The 17,514-nt window shown below is 35.7% G+C and overlaps 1 protein-coding gene across 4 annotated transcripts in view; it reads right to left on the bottom strand.

The window, feature by feature from the left end:
* Positions 1-17,514, bottom strand: part of EGFLAM (EGF like, fibronectin type III and laminin G domains) — a 232,492-nt gene that overhangs the window by 121,749 nt on the left and 93,229 nt on the right. For 3 of the 4 annotated variants that reach the window (XM_031964296.1, XM_031964290.1, XM_023496126.2), the window contains exons 4-6: positions 16,028-16,054; positions 4,335-4,452; positions 2,382-2,517 (exon numbers count right to left, since the gene is read on the bottom strand). In XM_031964296.1, coding sequence (XP_031820156.1) covers positions 2,382-2,517; positions 4,335-4,452; positions 16,028-16,054 — 281 coding nt within the window. The remainder of the gene's footprint in view (positions 1-2,381; positions 2,518-4,334; positions 4,453-16,027; positions 16,055-17,514) is intronic. The other variant, XM_023496127.2, reaches the window with a different exon arrangement.

Here is a 17,514-nt window from a genome sequence, read left to right as displayed (position 1 = left end):
TTCTTGCCCTTTTATGTGTGTGTGCCAGGGGTTCTTTTCAGAATAATATTTTTAAAATACATAAATTAAAATACAAAGGTTTGTACAGGAAATCAATTGTGTGGGGTGTCCCAAAAGTCTTAATGTAGTTTTAACAAAGACTTTCAAGATATTATTGAATGTTGAAATAGTTATCAATATATATTTTTCAAGTTCATGGATGACAAGTTTAGAATCCTTGGGCTAAACGATTTCTAAGATCTCTTTCAGTTCCAACATATACAGAGTCTTTATGTAGAAAATGTAAGGGTTTTCCAAGCTATAGGCAATAAACTAATACTAACTAGAATCAAGAGGAGAATCCTAACATTTCTAGATAGTGTCTATATATCAAACATTCTGAGTGAGGATGATAATGAGTTTGTCAATTCTACATCTGCAAATGTGTCTTATGTCATAGTAACAGACCCTGCTAAGAGTTACAATAACCAATATGAAGAAAAGAGCTTTAAATTAATATTGATTGGAGAAATCCAAATTAAAACAATTTTGAGGCACTATCTCATACGTAATAGATTAGCCAATAGAACAGAAAAGAAAAATAACAAATTTTGGGAAGAAATATGGAGGAAATGCACTGTTGGTAGAGTTGTAAACTGATCCACCCATTCTTTACAGCAATTTGGAACTATGCCTACAAGGCTATAAAATCATGTATACCTTTGATCTACAAATACCAGTATTAGATCTGTATCAAAAAAGAGATTAAAAACAAAAAGGAAAGGGATCTATGTGAACAAAAATTATTTATAGAAGCTCTTTTCTGATAATAAAAAAGGAAAATGAGGTGATAACCCATCAATTGGGGAATGGCTGAACAAACTGTGCCATGTAATTGTGATGGAAAACTATTGTGCTCTAAGAAATGATGAGCAAGATGCTCTCAGAAAGACCTGGAAAGACTTTCATGAGCTGATGAAAAGTGAAATATCCTGTGTACAAAGTAACAGTAATGTTGTAACATGATCAGCTGTGAATGGCTTAGCTATTTTCAGCATTACAATGATCCAAGACCACTCTGAAGGACCTATGATGAAAACAGTTATCCATTCCCAGAGAAAGAACTGTTGATGTCTGAATATAAATTGAAGCATACTTTTAACTTTATTTTTCTTGAGGATTGGTTTTTTTTTGGTCTATGTTTTTATTCACAACACGATTAATATGCAAATATATTTGGATGACTATATATTTATAACCTATATTGAATTGCTTGCCTTTTCAATTAGGGAAGACAGGAGAAAGGGAGAGAATTTAGAAGTCAAAGTTTTAAAAATGAATGTTAAAAAATTGTTTTTACATGTAATTGAGGAAAACAAAATGCTATACACACACATACACAACCCCCACACATGAGTTACCCAGGCCAGTGAAAGGAACTTGATCCTCTCCTTCAAGAGCCTATTTCCTGTCCTCCCCAAGTAAGGTAAAGTGTGGGAAGACTACAGCCCAGAACACAGTTATATAAATCTTGGCAGAATCATCTCCCCAAATTTTGGAGAGCCTCTGACTCAGACAACTAGCTAACCTAGTAGTCCCTTTTTGAACTGAGGAGAGAAAGTCTTAAGACCACCCCCTCTCTCTCATCTTTAATGAACAGATTCCAAAAGTCATAAATGTTTCTTGTGTTTCAGACTCACTAATCATTGGGGACTTTAATTCAAATTCCAGTTGTGACCATCAGAATTAAAAAAAAAAAAACAAAAGAGCATTTGACCTAAGAAGTCTTTTTATTATGCCTTCCCCAAAGTCTCAAATTCCTCATCTATAAAATCTAGAAAGGGTCTAGTGACCATAACCTTTCAAAACTAAATCTGAGATTCCATGGTTCTCCTAAGTAGGGAACTTCTTCTATGCTCCCTTTCTGATAATTGAAAGTAGAAGAATGGAGATTGGGGATAAAGAGAGGATAAAAATTTCCCTACAGTGACAAAGCTGTCTTTAGTGCTCATTCAGCTTCTCATTTCTTAAAATTTCTAAGAAAAATAAATATCAAATATTTACTATGGGGGCAAATTTTTCAAAAAAAAAAAATAAACCAATTCCAATGAGTCTACGATATGTCAGATACAATCTGGCTGTTTTTAGGATATAGAGCAATTTCTCAACTTAGGGATAGGATTGGCAGTTGGTGATAACACTACCATTAGGCCACTCTCTTTAATACTGGCTTAGGTCTCATGGTGGACTTCAAAGGCATCATTTAGGCAAGTTCAGTGTTGGAGTATAAATATGTGTCAACATCCCCACTGGAATGACTAGGTCTCACAGTCAGGTCTCCTCCCAAGCTTAAATACTTGAAATGAAAACACTGAGCATTTAGATTGGACCCATCAAAGTACCTGATATACTCCAGAGAGTAGTACTGAATAGGCGAACTTCCTTCACTTTCTCCAGGTTTCCAGGACAGTGCCACCTCAGAGTCAGAAACCACGATGACTTGAGGCTGATAAGGAGATGATGGGGGCATACATTTATCTGATCAGGAGCAAAAAAAAAATTGTCAGATTATTAGAGCAAATTAATAGGTTTTCTATGCCCACAAAATATATGATCCTCTCCTAAGAGACCCTTCTTTTTATGGAACAACTGAATCTCATTAGTTTAAGATATCAGCATCCCAATCCTTTATTCTCCACTTTACATGGTGGCCCTAGATAAAAGATGGCCTTAGATAAACCATGCTTGGGAGTATAATACTCAGTTCTGGGAGCCTCATTTCAGGAATGATGTTAATCAGTTCAAGAGTGTCCATCCAGAGGAGAATGATCAGGATGGTGAAATAACTAGATTTCATGCCAAAAAAATGAAGGGCAAGAGAGAGTTGAAGGAATTTGGGAGAAAAAAAGACTTGAATTTGAGGGGGGTATATGTTAGAGTTGTCTTAAGGAAGAAATGTCAAACTTGTTTTAGTAAGGATAAAATTAGAATAATAGGGAGTTGTAGAAAAGCAGGTATAGGTTTGATGTGAGGAAACATTAGAATTATCCAAATGCTAAAAGGGTAACTAGATGGCACAAGGGATAGAGCATTTGCTTTGGAATTAGAAAGACTCATTTCACTAAGTTACAATCTGACCTTAGACACTTACTAGCTGTGTGACTCTAAGCAAGTTATTTAACCTTGCTTCAAGTTTCCTCATCTGTGAAATAATACAGAGAAGGAAACTGGCAAATCCCTCCAGTATCTTTGCCAAGAAAGTTCCCAATGAAATTAGGAAGAGTATCAATAGTGTCAGGAAAATAGCTGAACAATAGACAATTTAAAAGGGTCAATATAAGGGATCAATGTTCATCAAAGTTCATCATCTTTGAAGATTTTAAAGAAAATGCTGCATGATAATTTTGTCAGGAGTACTGTGAAGAGGATTTATAGTTAACTGGATCAGATGACTTCTTCTAAAGATAAGATTTTAGGATTCCATTAAGGTTTAAAGGATGGTCTATGCAGTGGCTAGATTCACTAAGTATGGAGTAAAGGGATAATAATGAGATATGGGATTTCATTGGTGTAGGAAATTCCTGGGTGGGGAATTTCCCTATGCAGATGCAAATGAGCACCTTTTCTGCAATTTATAGACTTTAGAAAATCACCTATAGTAGAGGGATCAGTTATGCAACTCACTAGGGAAAGGTGCAGAGATAGGGATCCTTCTGTACAGATTAGTGGCCCTGATTTCCATTCAAGCTTGACCTCATTGCTCTAGAGCTTTGAACATTACAGAGAACTGAAAGATTAAAAAACGTTGCTCGGGATAATATGTTAGCTTGTATGAAGTCCCTAGTTTCGTTGCTTCACTATACCATAAATATGTTGATTTTATCAGAGTATTATATTGCAAATTAGTTATGTTGTATTTTCATAAATAGCCCAATTTAGACACACCACTTTCAAACATCAGAAGAAATCTCAAAGATCATCTGGAACAACTGACACCCAGGGCTTACTGATTTTGAAGCTCTCTATCCTAATGCTTCTTTCTGAGAAGACAGACCAAAGTCATGAAAAACTGTCTTTCCTTTTCTTCCTATGATAACTCCAGCTAAAAATTTAGATTTTAAGAAGTTCAGACCATGTAGCCCTCAGGAACTCACTTGTGTTTATCCTTTTAAACTTAGAGAAATGTTCTACAATTTACAACTTCCTGCCTTTTCTTTTCTTTTATATTGACAAGATTTCCATCTATGAGCAGAATTTGAGTTCTCAGTCACTTATATTTTTTATGAAAATGAAATGTTTCTCATTAATAGAGACCATGCATTTTATCCTAAAAGGAATTCAGGGCAACTTTTTACCTTTTGATAGTGTAGTAACATGTTGGGGAGTACTTGGACGTCCTTTGATGTTCCAGCCATAAGCTCTTACATTCACTCTGTAGCTGGTACCTGGTTTTAAATCCCCAATCACTACTTCCTGTCAATGGTCAAAAAAGAAAGACATAAACAATTCATAAGTGTGGGGATTTAGAAACTTTCATTGATTCTGCATCATATGGGCTACCTGGAGAATCCTTTTGCAAGAGTTTTCAGGCTTTCTTCAAAAACCAAAGCAGTGTCAGTTCTGTTTTAAAAAAATCAAGAAAGAAGAAAGGAACCCTCATATGTTTCCTATTAAACTGGAAGGCTTGCTCTCTAGAGGAATGTTTAAATGGTCCTGGAATAGCTACTTTTCACAATTCAGAAACAACTTATAAAGTTTGAAGCAGCTCCTATAGTTTAATTATTGGACATAAGGAAGATTCATCCCTTGAGCCAAATATTGGGATTCATGAGCTATACCTATATCATCTTCAAATCTCTTGAGGGAAATGGAACTAGTCACAAGAGATGGGATCCTTGATTCTTATGTTGACTGTGTTGGAGTACAGGAAAAAACATATGTAGTTACAGATTCAGACTTGTCTCTCACCCTCATCTCTGGTTGTCCTCAGACCACCAATCTGAAATGATTGAGTCAAGACTTGTTCTACACACTTTCTACATCTGCTGTTGTACAAAAAGCAATAAAAACACAAAACTAAATAATGAGTAAGATATGCTAGGGGCAGTGTGGTACAATAGAATGTACCTAAAGTTTGAAATTAGAGGATCTCATTTCAAATTCTATTTAGGTCTCTTATTGACAATTGGACCTTGATTAAGCAATATAAATTACACGATGAATTCTTGACCTTTCTTAAATTATAGCAATCTAGAAGGCTGGTGAAATCTGCAAATTTTAATTGCCATTAAAATTGCATAAAATATGATACATAACGGGGCTGCTGGTTGAAAGAGTGGACAGAAAGATTTGAGTTCAAATCCAGCCTCATACACATTCTAGTTGTGTGACCCTGGACAACTTTGCCTCAGTTGGAAAATGAGCTGAAAAAGGAAATGACAAACTAGTCTAGTAACTTTGCCAAAAGAACCCAAAATGGAGGTCATGAAGAGTCAGACACAATCAATTAAACATCAACAATGATATATAACATTGCAAAGGAAATCAACTGTTGAAATAAAGTTATCAAAATATATGTTTCTCACTAGTATTTTATTTTTCCAAATACATATAAAGATAGTTTTCAACATTCATTTTTGTAAAAATTTTGCGTGCCAAATTTTTTCCCTCCATTTCTTACCTTACCCTTTCCCAAGAAAGAAAGCACCCTGATATAGATGAAACATGTACAGTACTTTAAAACATATTTCCATATTTGTCATGTTCTGTAAGAAAAATCTAGCCAAAAAGCAGAAAAACCTTGAGAAAGAGCAAACAAACAACCAAACAAAGGTGAAAATAGTGTGCTTCAATCCGTAGTCTCCATAGTTCTCTCTCTGGATGCAGATGGCATTTTTTTTTTTATCCCAATCTATTGGAATAGTCTTGGATCACCACATTGCTGAGAAGAGCTAAGTCTATCCCAGTTGATCATCACATAATCTTCCTGTTACTATGTATAATGTTTTTTTGGTTCTTCTTACTTCACTCATATAAGTTCATGCAAGTTTTTCCAGGTTTTTCCAAAACCAACCTGCTCATAATTTCTTAAAGAACAATAATATTACATTATATTCATATACATTCTCCAGCTGCCACTAAAAAAAGAGCTGTACAAACATTTTTTGGCACATGTGGGTGTAATGTTCTTTTCTAAATTATAATGTTCTCTGGGAGCAGGTTTCTTGGGGGGCTTCTGGAGGCAGCCAGTAATCACCACAAATGCAGCCAGGAATTAAAGTCAAAATCCTCTATTGTTTCCTTTTAAGTCTTGTCTCCTTCTTGGGGCCCAGTTAGCTTTCTTAGAGGCCTATCTCTCTCTTTGGTTCTGAGATCTCCTGCCACTAGTCCTTTGCCTCTGCCAGCTTCGGCCTCTAGCTTTCTCCGAATGAGCTTCTAGTGGGCTTCTGTTCTTTAACCCTGAGAGCTCCTCCTTATATATGCTCTCTTAAAAGTGTGAATATTGTGGAATTATAGTAAGTACTAAGTACATGTAAATTAGAGAATCATTATCTCATCAATTCCCTGACTTGGCACCTTGTAAGAAACCTAACATGTGGGTCCTTTATTCTCTTTTATGATCTCTTTGGGATACAGACCCAGTGGTGGTACTTCCTGGATCAAAGGGTATAGACAATTCAAAATATGTATTCTTTTAAAATCTTAATTAAGTTCTTGGGCCTCAAGTTAAAAACTTGTGCAAGTGATCCCCCTTCATTTTTTTACATGTCTACAATGAGGAGGTTGGGCAAGATTACCTTCCAGATCCCTTTTGATTCTAAAAATCTATGAACCCATGATCACACAGTGCTCCTAGATTCTATTAGTAGATCACCAGAATCATTTAAGAGTCTAAGATACCCTTTACACACCAAAACCTCACTCTAGGGACATTGTGATCACTATTTCTAACCTGGCCTACATGTGGACAAAAAATTCTTCTCCAATTCATCTAAGATAAATTGTGATTTTTCCAACAACTTAATTAGAACACTGAGGGAAGAAAAAAGAAAATACTCAAGTACAGGCATGATCCACTATCGTCTAGTGAAAATTTGGAGCAAGGAGACCAGAGTTTGAATCCTGTCTCTGCCACTTATTAATAAGCAAATCACTTCATCTTTCTGGATTTCATTTTTTTGATCTGTAAAAATTAAAACATTGGATGAGGTGATCTTTATGAGGTTAACTCCATCATTAAAGTTCTGTCCTTACAGAGCACATATTCCTTGTTCTAGAGTGATGAATGTCTAAACAAAAACTGACTTGTCTTGTTATAACAGTTTCTATTTTCTAAACTTGCTTTAATACTCTCTCTGAAATTCTGATAGAGGAAGGCACTTCCATAACTAAACTTTAAAGAGTCCTGGGCTTTGTGTATTAACAGGGGTAGCTCCCTGGGGCTCTCTTTCTTCACATGTCAAATATGGTGTTGGGTTAGATTTCCAAGATCAGTTCTAGCTCCAAGTCTGTGATCTCATGACTTTGTACTCACCTCCTTGGCTTTTCTAGGATGCCATTATGTCTACAATCCCCATTTTATTTCTTTCATTCCAGTTCAATTTCCCTGAATTACTGCCTTAGCTAATTATTAAGGCTAGAACTAGCCTTTTTGTTAAAGGTGAGCTCTCAGGATAGTACCTATGATACTGATTCCCTACTTTTTAAAGTATAAGGGCTTTTAAAAATAAAATTAATGCACTTCCCTCACTGCAATAGAGTAATTTAATCATTCATGTCTATTAGCTAAGAAAAATGTGTTGGCATATGTATTTTAGGACCTTTTTAGTCCAGGTTAAGAATAACAAATTACTTTGATTTTATTCTCATAATTTTGAGCTTTTATAATTTCTAATAAGTTAATTAGAATTTAGGACATTTTTCTTACTTTAGCACAATCTCAGATCATAGATGGGCAAACTAACATTAAAATAATTACAGATTACTTGCTGCTTTTTGAAAACAAAATTTCAACTGTTTGCATCTTTTGACCTCATTCTCAAAGGTGCCATGACGTTGAAACACTGGTCACTATTGTTCCTCAAGTCTTTTTCTGTTTTGTTTCAGTTCTCTTCAATAGTCAGCTGCAGACTTGCTGTTCTTTAAACTTTTTGAAGAGCTCTTATTTGTAGATAGTTTGAGAACAAATGTCTCTTTGACCTCAGACAAAGACTTAAGGTTGCTGGGCAGAAGCTTCAGGGAAGATTTAGGGTTCACATAAGGAAAACCTCCCTAAACAATTAGAGCAATACAAAAGTATAATAGATTGTTGTAGGAGGAAATGGACTGCCTTGACTGGTGATCTTCAAGTCAAGATAGGAGGAGGACTTGTCAGGTATTTTAGAGGGTAGATTCTTGGTCATGTATGATTTGGAATAGATAAGTTTTCAGAGTTCTTTTTAAAGCAAAATCTTATTATTCTATGATTCCTTGTTTTTCCTAAATTTAAGCCCCCTTTTGTATTTTCCACTAAGTTCCTTTTGCCTGTATGTGGCATGTCTTTAGTTCTCTGTTCATTTGAAGAGTAAAACTGATTTACCAGGAGCTAAATGAATTATCATACAGCAGCTAGGTGGTACAGTAGAGAGAGTACTGAGCCTGAAGTCAAGAAGACCTGAGTTCAAGTCACTTAAGCCTGTTTGCCTCAGTTTCCTCATCTGTAAAATGAGTTGGAGAAGGAAAAGGCAAACCACTCCAGTATCTTTGCTAAGAAAACCTCAAATGGATCACAAAGAATAGGATATGATTGAAACAATCAAACAATAACAACAATCAAAGAATTACCACATGTTTACTGGCTCAGATTACCAGCCCTATTCACTTACGTAGCCTCTCTTTGCAGACTTGATAAGGGAAGCCTCCCATCACAGGAATGTTATATAAAATTCTGAAATATGTGTCTTTTAACACACATAAAGTAATCAGCATAATTTCTCTTAATAATTAATACCTTTTCTCACAGAAACTTTATCCTAATTCTTTAAATTATTCTTCTCTTTCAAGGCTTAACTGAAACCCCAACTCCTTTCATTCAATTCAGTTCAACTCAATAATTGTTATTATGTGTAAAACATAGTCCCGAGTTCTAAGGGATATATGAAAATGAAAAGGGGGCAGAAAAGTACATAGAAGAAGCTCTAGATTTTGTGGATCAGAGAATTCAGGTTTGAATCCTGATCCTGCTACTTACTCACAACATATGTGACCTAGAACAAGTTGACCAGGGTCAATGGACTTCAGTTTCCACATCTTTAAAATTAAGTTGCCTCTATGGTCCCTTGAAACCTTAAAACTATTACTATGAATAAACATAGATCCTACTCTTAAACTACTTACAATCTGTTAGGGAAGAAGACATGTTCACCAATAAATATGTAATAATAGAAAGAGTATGAAAGTACAGAAAGGTACAAAGTGCTATGAGAACTGAAGGAGCAAAATAATTCCTTCAGGCTTCTGAGATCAGGATGAATTGCAAGAAACGTTGCACAAATGCTCTCTTCCTCCTCAGTGATTCCCCCCCCCCCCCCCTTCGTTCAAATTCTGCAGCATGATAAGTCAATACCATTCTCCAGGTCTAAGCCAACAGTTCCTTGTATTATTGATTTTTAAATGTGTATGTTCTCTGTGCCTCCCCAGCCATATTATAAATGATTGCATGCTATCTCAATCTCTTTGAGGGCAGGAACTATCTTTTGCTCACCCTCTCCTTTTTTCTGTATGCCCAGATACCACAATGCCTGACTTATAAGAGACACTTATTAAATGTTTGATGTTTGATGATTGATTTTACCTGCCTTTGCAGTCTTATTCCCTATCAATTGTCTTCATAAACTTTTCCAGCTAAAGGGAAAAATACCATTTAGAAGGCATTCTAAACATTTTAAAGAAATTCTAGAAAAAGGAAAACTGGTATTATTTTATTATAGCAAAGCCCCATCTTGAGTAGGAAAAAAATGTTGCCGTTGTAGATGATTGTTCCCTGTTCCCTCCTGTTCCCTGAACTTGACACTGAATTTCCCTCCTATGTGAACTTTATAAGCTATTCTTGGAAAAGATAGAAGTTGAACCTATTCAAATAATATTATTCTATCAAATCCAATGCAAGAAATAACAGGACCTATGTTTGCAAGATGAGGGAATAAAGTTGTCTTTGATAAGTAGCCAGGGTTTTCTAGCTAGCCCCATGTCTCACAGGCATTTTTGGAGTAAGAGAAACCTCTTCTCTGCATTTCTTATGAGATGCTGCCTTTCACCCACTTCACTCTGAATTCTGTCTCCTGGAATCACTTAGAGCATCCATTTCTCCATTTCTAGTTAAGGAGGATAAAAAGACTAGAAGGTTGATATCCTTTTCTGGCCCTTCCTTCCCAACCCCTGGACCTCCTAATGCAAACAGAACTTCTCTTCTAGACCAAGTGAAATATTTCAAAGCCATCTGTTTCATGTTCCTCCTCTCCTAAAAAATCTTAAAACCATATGAATTAAAGATGTAGTCTGCAAAAATCATTATAAGTCGTAAATTAGAGTTCAGCCAGTATGTACCAAATGTTAACATTAAACATTCTCCCCGAGTGTAAAGCTGCCTGATACATGGGTGGAAAAGATTAAGAAATGTGCAAATCACCAGAAATATTTACTAAGAACTTTCAAGTTCAGATTGCTCTGGGTCTGCTCAGGTTTACAAATCAAAAAGACAAGGTCCTCACTTTAAAAAATTAGGAAAACCTTTATATCCAGAAGGTTTTCATGTGGGATTAAAAAAAAAAAAACCCATAAACCAAATTCTCCATTTGGTGTGGGAAGCTAGCTTTTTTTTCACTTAACTCTACCAGTTAAGAAGGCCGAGTTCATTTGTTTTCCTGCGTTGTGGGCTAGGCACTTCAATTTATTTTAATTCAATAAAGGCCTACTATGTGTGAGGCAGTGAGCTCAACTTTAGATTAGAAGAAAACACTCTCTGACCTAGATGATGTCAAGGAAGGAGCAGAATTTGGCCATCTAATTGCTCATTTCCTCCTCTAATGTCCCTATTCTTATGTAGCTGGCTTCATTACTGGGGTGATATATCTTATTTTCTTGATGAAACATCACAGTAATCCTTGGAATCTCACTGTCCACTATTCATTATTTAGATTTGCACCAACTTAGATAAGAAGTTAAAGGGTGTTTTTTTTTTTTTTTTTTTTTTTTTTTTTTTTTTTAGTAGAAAAAAGTATTTTTAATGGAATGGAGATTTAAGGACAAGTTAAGCTACCTCTGCATTGTTTCTATCTATGATCTTGTTGTCTAACTTTTGTTTTGTCTTGAAAAAGAGAATTTTTTAAAATGCTGAGCGTTTACATAGGTCATCCATAACAACAGAAACAAAATGTTTTTCCTATTCAAGATGGGGCTTTGCTATAATAAAATAATACTAGTTTTCTTTTTTCTAGAATTTCTTTAAAATGTTTAAAATGAGTTCTAAATTTTTTCTATTAAAATTTCCTTAAATTATAATAATTGGATGCTATTATTTAATGTCTCTAGGCTTCAGTTTCCTCATCTGTTAAATAAAAAGATTACATTAGATGATCTAAGGTCTTTTTTGCTCCAAATACTTTCCTGTTCCTGATCCTTTGCTTCTATTTGCTATATTTATACAAAAGAAACCCAGGGCAAATACTTAGTCTAAGAGATCCCAGAATCTGGGATTCTTTTGCTTCTTTTAAAGATCAGCAGGAAACACCAATAAGTAACAATTTTTTGAGAACACAATAGTCAGTAATTATAGTAATCTGGTGTTTGACAAACCCCAAGACTCCAGCTTCTGGAATAAAAACTCACTATTTGACAAAAAATTGCTGGGAAAATTGGAAAATGGTATGGCAGAAGCTAGGCATTGACCAACACTTCACACCCTATACCAAGATAAGGTCAAAACGGGTTCATGATTTAGACGTAAAGAGTGATAGTATAGGCAAATTAGAAGAACAAACAATAGTCTATCTCTCAGATCTATGGAGAAGGAAGGAATTTATGGCCAAAGAAGAACTAGAATACACTGAAATGTAAAGTGGATAATTTTGATTATATTAAATTAAAAATGTTTTATACCAATAAAACCAATGCAGACAAGATTAGAAAGTAAGCAGAAAATTGGGGGAAAGTTTTTGCATCCAAAGGTTCTGATAAAAGCCTCATTTTGAAAATATATAATTAACTCAAGTTTATAAGAATTCAAGCCATTCTTCAACTGATAATTAGTTAAGGGATATGAACAGACAATTTTCAAATGAAGAAATTAAAACCATTCCTAGTCATATGAAAAAAAAAGTGCTCTAGATCACTATTGACCAGAAAAATTCAAATTAAGACAACCACTACACACCTTTCAGATTGGCTAAAATGAAAGTAAAAGATAATGATAAATGTTGGAGGGGATGTAGGAAAATTGGGACACTAATACATTATTGATGTTGTTGTGAACTGATCCAACCATTCTGCAGAGCAATTTGGAACTGTGCCCTAAGGGCTATCAAAGTGTGCATGTCTTTTGATTCAACAGTATCTCTACTGAATTGTATCCCAAAGAGATCACTGTGCAAAAATGTTTGTGGCAGTCCCTTTTGTAGTGCTAAGAAACTGGAAACTCAGTGGATGCCCATCAATTGGGGAATGGCTGAGTAATTTATGGTATATGAATATTATGGAATATTATTGTTCTGTAAGAAATGACCAGCAGGATGATTTGAGAGAGGCCTGGAGAGACTTACATGAACTGATGCTAAATGAAATGAGTAGAACCAGGAGATCATTGTACACAGCAAAAGCAAGATTATACAATGATCAACTCTGATGAACATGGCTCTTTTCCACAATGAAATGATTCAGGCCAATTCCAATGATCTTGTGAAGAAAAGAGCCATTTATACCCATAGAGAGGACTGTGGAGACTGAGAAAGATTTATAACATAGTATTTTTACCTTTTTTGTTGTTTGCTTGCATTTTGTTTTCTTTCTCAATTACTTTCCTTTTTGATCTGATTTTTCTTCTTTAGCATGATAATTGTGGAAATATATATAGAAGAATGATACATGTTTAATATATATTAGATTACTTGCTGTTTAGAGGAGGGGATAAGGAGAAGGGAGGGAGAAAAAATTTGGAACACAGAGTTTTGCAAGGGTAAATGTTGTAAACTATTTTTGCATATTTTTGAAAATAAAAAAGCTATTTTTAAAAAGGAAATATTTATCACATGGTTATATAATTTGTATTATGGGGAATATTTTGTCAGAAAATGAAAGGTCATTGCAATAGGATACCAGCAGAGGAGAGAATGGGAAAGGGAAAAGAGAGTAGAGGAGAGGAAAGAAGGGGAAGGGATGGGAGGGAACAAATAAAGTAAGAGAATGGGTTGAGCTATTTCTTGCAGATTCATGAAAAGATGAGTTATCTATGAGAACCTTAGTCAATCCCTAGCTATTCCCCTGAAATCTCCCCAAAATGAGGCTCTCATCATTATGATGACCTCTTATGTTTGCATCTGGCACTGAATAGATTTTCCACAGCATCCTACTCTTTTCTGGAAGTGTTCCTCAGGGATGCTGGGCTACTTCCGACAATCAGACTACTGTACTCTGCATTCCAGAAGAACAAATGCCCCCACAGCAGCCACTCTGACTGAGTGACCACAAACACTTAAGATCAATAAAACAGCCCTTTAAATGCCCGTGTTCTGATAATCTAATATCAAAGCGGCAGATGTGCCAGGCTAAATACAAGGAGAGACTTCCTTTTAAGCATCTGCTTTAGTTTCTCACATGAACTGAACTAACCAATTCATTTGCCAAAATTCATTCTACGTTTTTATATATTTTACTCAAATTTTATTTCATAATATTTAAAGACAACATATAGGCAGCAAGATGGCATAGTAAATAGATTGCCAATCCTGGAATCAGGAGGAACTGAATTCAAATCAGATCTCAGACATTTATTCGCTGTGGTTCCCTGAACAAAAAAAAAAATCACTTAACTCCCCCCCGCCTCCCAAAAAAGAGAGAGATAATGTAAGCTCCTTGAGGGTATGAACTATGTTTTCTTCCATCTTTATATTCCCATCATCTAACATACAATAAACTTCTATTACAATGGTCTAAGATGAGTGCAGTGTATCCCTTTATTTCCCCACCATCCCTATTTCTTGTTGGGTTTAAACCCTGCAATAGCATGGATTATGTCGTTCTCTGATCTGCAGTTAGAAAATCAAAAGTTTCCTTATTTTGCAATTAGTGAAAAGACAAGAAAGTTCACTCAAGAGTTCTTTGTTTGTGGAAACTGAATATAACCTGCCTATACTCTTCTGTTCCCCAATTCCTATCCCACTGGGATCCAAGCCACAACATGTCTCTTATCTCTCCTTCCAGTCACATAGAGCCCAGCTGCTGCTGCTGCTGCTGCTTCTGCTTCTTCTTTTTTTTTTTTTTTTTTTTGCTTTTTGTGCAATTGGGGTTAAGTGACTTGCCCAGGATCACACAAGATCCCAGCTTCTTAATCTGTGATTTACTACCCCATACTACCTCTTAACTGAATGTTGGGGTCATAAAATTATGATTTGTTATTAGGAAATGTTTGATTTGTATACCTATATACCCGGGATTTTGTAAAAGTGCCTCATGAAAAGGGGTCCTAAGTGGAAGAAGTTTAAGAAGCCCTGATAGATGTGATCTGAGAAGATATTTATTCCAGCAGAAATAGACTTTCTGGTTGATGTTCCTGTCTCAAATATCTCCTATTCCAACCCATCTTCCACTCAGTTACCAAAGATTAAAGTTTGATCATTTTACTTACTCTCCTCAATGCTCCAATCATTCCCTATTCTAGGATCAAATATCAAATCCTATAATTAGCTTTTAAAGTTCTTCCCAACCTGGCTCCTTCCTACCTTTCTAATATTCCTACAGGGTCCTGGAATTCTAGTGCTGGGCCTGGAATCATGAAGACTCATTTTCCCTGAGTTCAAATGTGGTTTCAGACAGTAACCAACTGTGTGACCCTGGGAAAGTTATTTAACTCTGTTTGCCTCAGTTTCTTCATCTGTAAAATGAGCTGGAGAAGGGAATGGCAAATCATTCCAGTATCTTTGCCAAGAAAACCCTGTATGAGGTAAGACACAACTGAAATGGCTGAATAATAACAAAGTTCAAGTCACTAATTTTTACATATTAGGAAATAGAGGTTTAGAAAGGTTAATTACTTTTCCCAAGGTTATATAGAAAATTATGGAGGCAGTAATGGAACCTACACCACTGACTCTAGTTTTTGAGTCACTCAATGAATGCCTGTGGATGGATCATGAAACAATAGATCTGTATTCCAAAGAAGAAGCCAAGTTATTACAGCCATTTTATTAACTGAACCAGAACAATTGGTTGTCAATCCAGTCCATTGTTTGGAAGTCTACCAAAAAAATTAAACCCACCATTTTCACTTAAATCCTTATTTTTCAGTAAACAGGCTATAAGTTCTATTTTCAAAAATCACCTTTTGTTTAGTTGAATTGACTATATCCTGAAGAATTATCTGAAGTAATTGAAACTGGGTGCAACAAAAGTTCAGGGGGATTGAGAAAAAGGAAAAGATGGAAAAGAGTTTTTTTTTTTTAAAAATAACATTTCACTTTACCAGTTTAAATATTTTCTCTCTCTTCCAATCTATTTCACCTGGTCTCAAGACAGAGATTAAATTATTTCAGTCTTTAAAAATGGGCCTCATGCTTATATTGCCATGTGAGCTGAAGCATCACACAGCAAGGCTAAAAGAGGCTTATTTTTTTAATGATTAAAAATTCACCTTGTACACTCCACGGTCTCTGCTCTCACTAGTAGTATGGACTGTCTGGTTGGTCTTTTTGATTAACAAATATCAAAAGGGTGTCTGCCAACTTCAATATTTGGATGAGAAGAGACCACCTACATTCTTAGAGTTGCATCATGGATACATTAGCATTTAAAGCATACTTACAAAAGATGCCTGGCCATCAAGTTGACCCTGTAAAGGGGAAAGAAAAGCAACAATAGCATGAAGAATGATGGGACACTGAAAGCTTCAAAGTCAGTCTGCAAACCAACTATGCTAGTGCCTGAGCAAAGCTGGGGACTCAAATCATTCCCTCAGAAGCCCTCTGCTCCAGTCAGTCCAGACATTTTTTTGGTAATTCCATAACCAAATCTAATCTTTTATTATACTGAGCTTTTCCTTCATCCTATTCCCATAGGAAAGGATGACCTTCCTATCCCATCTTGTCAGTCAAATACCATGATGACACATTTATATAGAATTCTACATTTTACAAAGTGGTTTCATCACAGAAAAGCCCACAAAGACAAGAGTAAAAATATTATCTCCATTTTAGACATTTCTTTCTGTTTGACCTTGGGTAACTCTTCTCTTCTTTAATTTCCTTCTTTGGACTCTAAGATCTATTCCAGTTCCAAATCTAGTCAAGATATAAATTTCAGGTCCTGTGAATTTCAGGTGCAGTGCAGAACCTCATGCTCCCTCAAATTCCTGTTTCCATGAAATCTTTCTTGATCAGTGCAATCCACATTAACAACCCTTTTCTCTACGCTCCTATAATGTTTGTACTCTATGGCACACATTCAGCATTTGACGATTATTCCTAAAAGAGTAAGGCTACTCTCTATTTCATATCTTCTCTTTCCAATAAGGGTCTCTAGGCAGTTCACAGGCAGGATCCACATCGTTTAATTCTCTACCCTATCAGTTAGCCCCAAACTACTTCCCTAAACTGGGAACAAAAAGAGTCAGTCACACAATAAATGCTTGTTGACATTAGCAGGATGAGGAAAAAGACTAAAATCTGGCAGGAAGTTCTTATGTGGAGAGACAACAATAGGAACATTTTTCTCTTTAAGGCCTTGAGGCCAGTATCTTAATCCTTTGCCTACTCTTAGTCAGAAGGGAGCAAGCTTGACTTCAGAAGCCCCCTTTGTTGAATAAGAGAGAGAGAGAGAGGGAGAGGGAGAGGTAGGGATGGAGAGAGAGACAAAGAGATAGAGACAGAGAGACACACACAGAGAGACAGAGACAGTGAGAATGACAGACATAGAGACAGAGAAGAAAAGATGCTGAGAATGGGGAAAAAAAAGTATAAAATATATGCCATCTCTTGGGTAGCTTTACTGAGTTTTTTTTTTCTTTTGGTTCGTTTATTATAAAAGATGGGCAACTGGTGGTATAGCAAATAGAGTGCTGGGCCTGGAGTCAAGAATACTCTTCTTTCAGAGTTCATATACAGCCTCAGGTACTAACACATTTGCTTTGTGACCTGGATATGTCACTTAATCCTATTTGCCTCAGTTCCTCATCTGTAAAATGAACTGGAGAAGGAAATGGCATACTACTGCACTGTCTTTTCTAAGAAATTTCCAAATGGAGTTATGAAGAGATAGATGTGACTGAAACAATTGCACATAAATTATAAAAGA

This window comes from Sarcophilus harrisii, chromosome 1 (genome assembly GCF_902635505.1).
Source record: "Sarcophilus harrisii chromosome 1, mSarHar1.11, whole genome shotgun sequence".
Classification (NCBI taxonomy): Eukaryota; Metazoa; Chordata; class Mammalia; order Dasyuromorphia; family Dasyuridae; genus Sarcophilus; species Sarcophilus harrisii.
The sequence above is the reverse complement of the archived record's forward strand: the minus strand, read 5'-3'. Positions and strand labels throughout refer to the sequence as shown.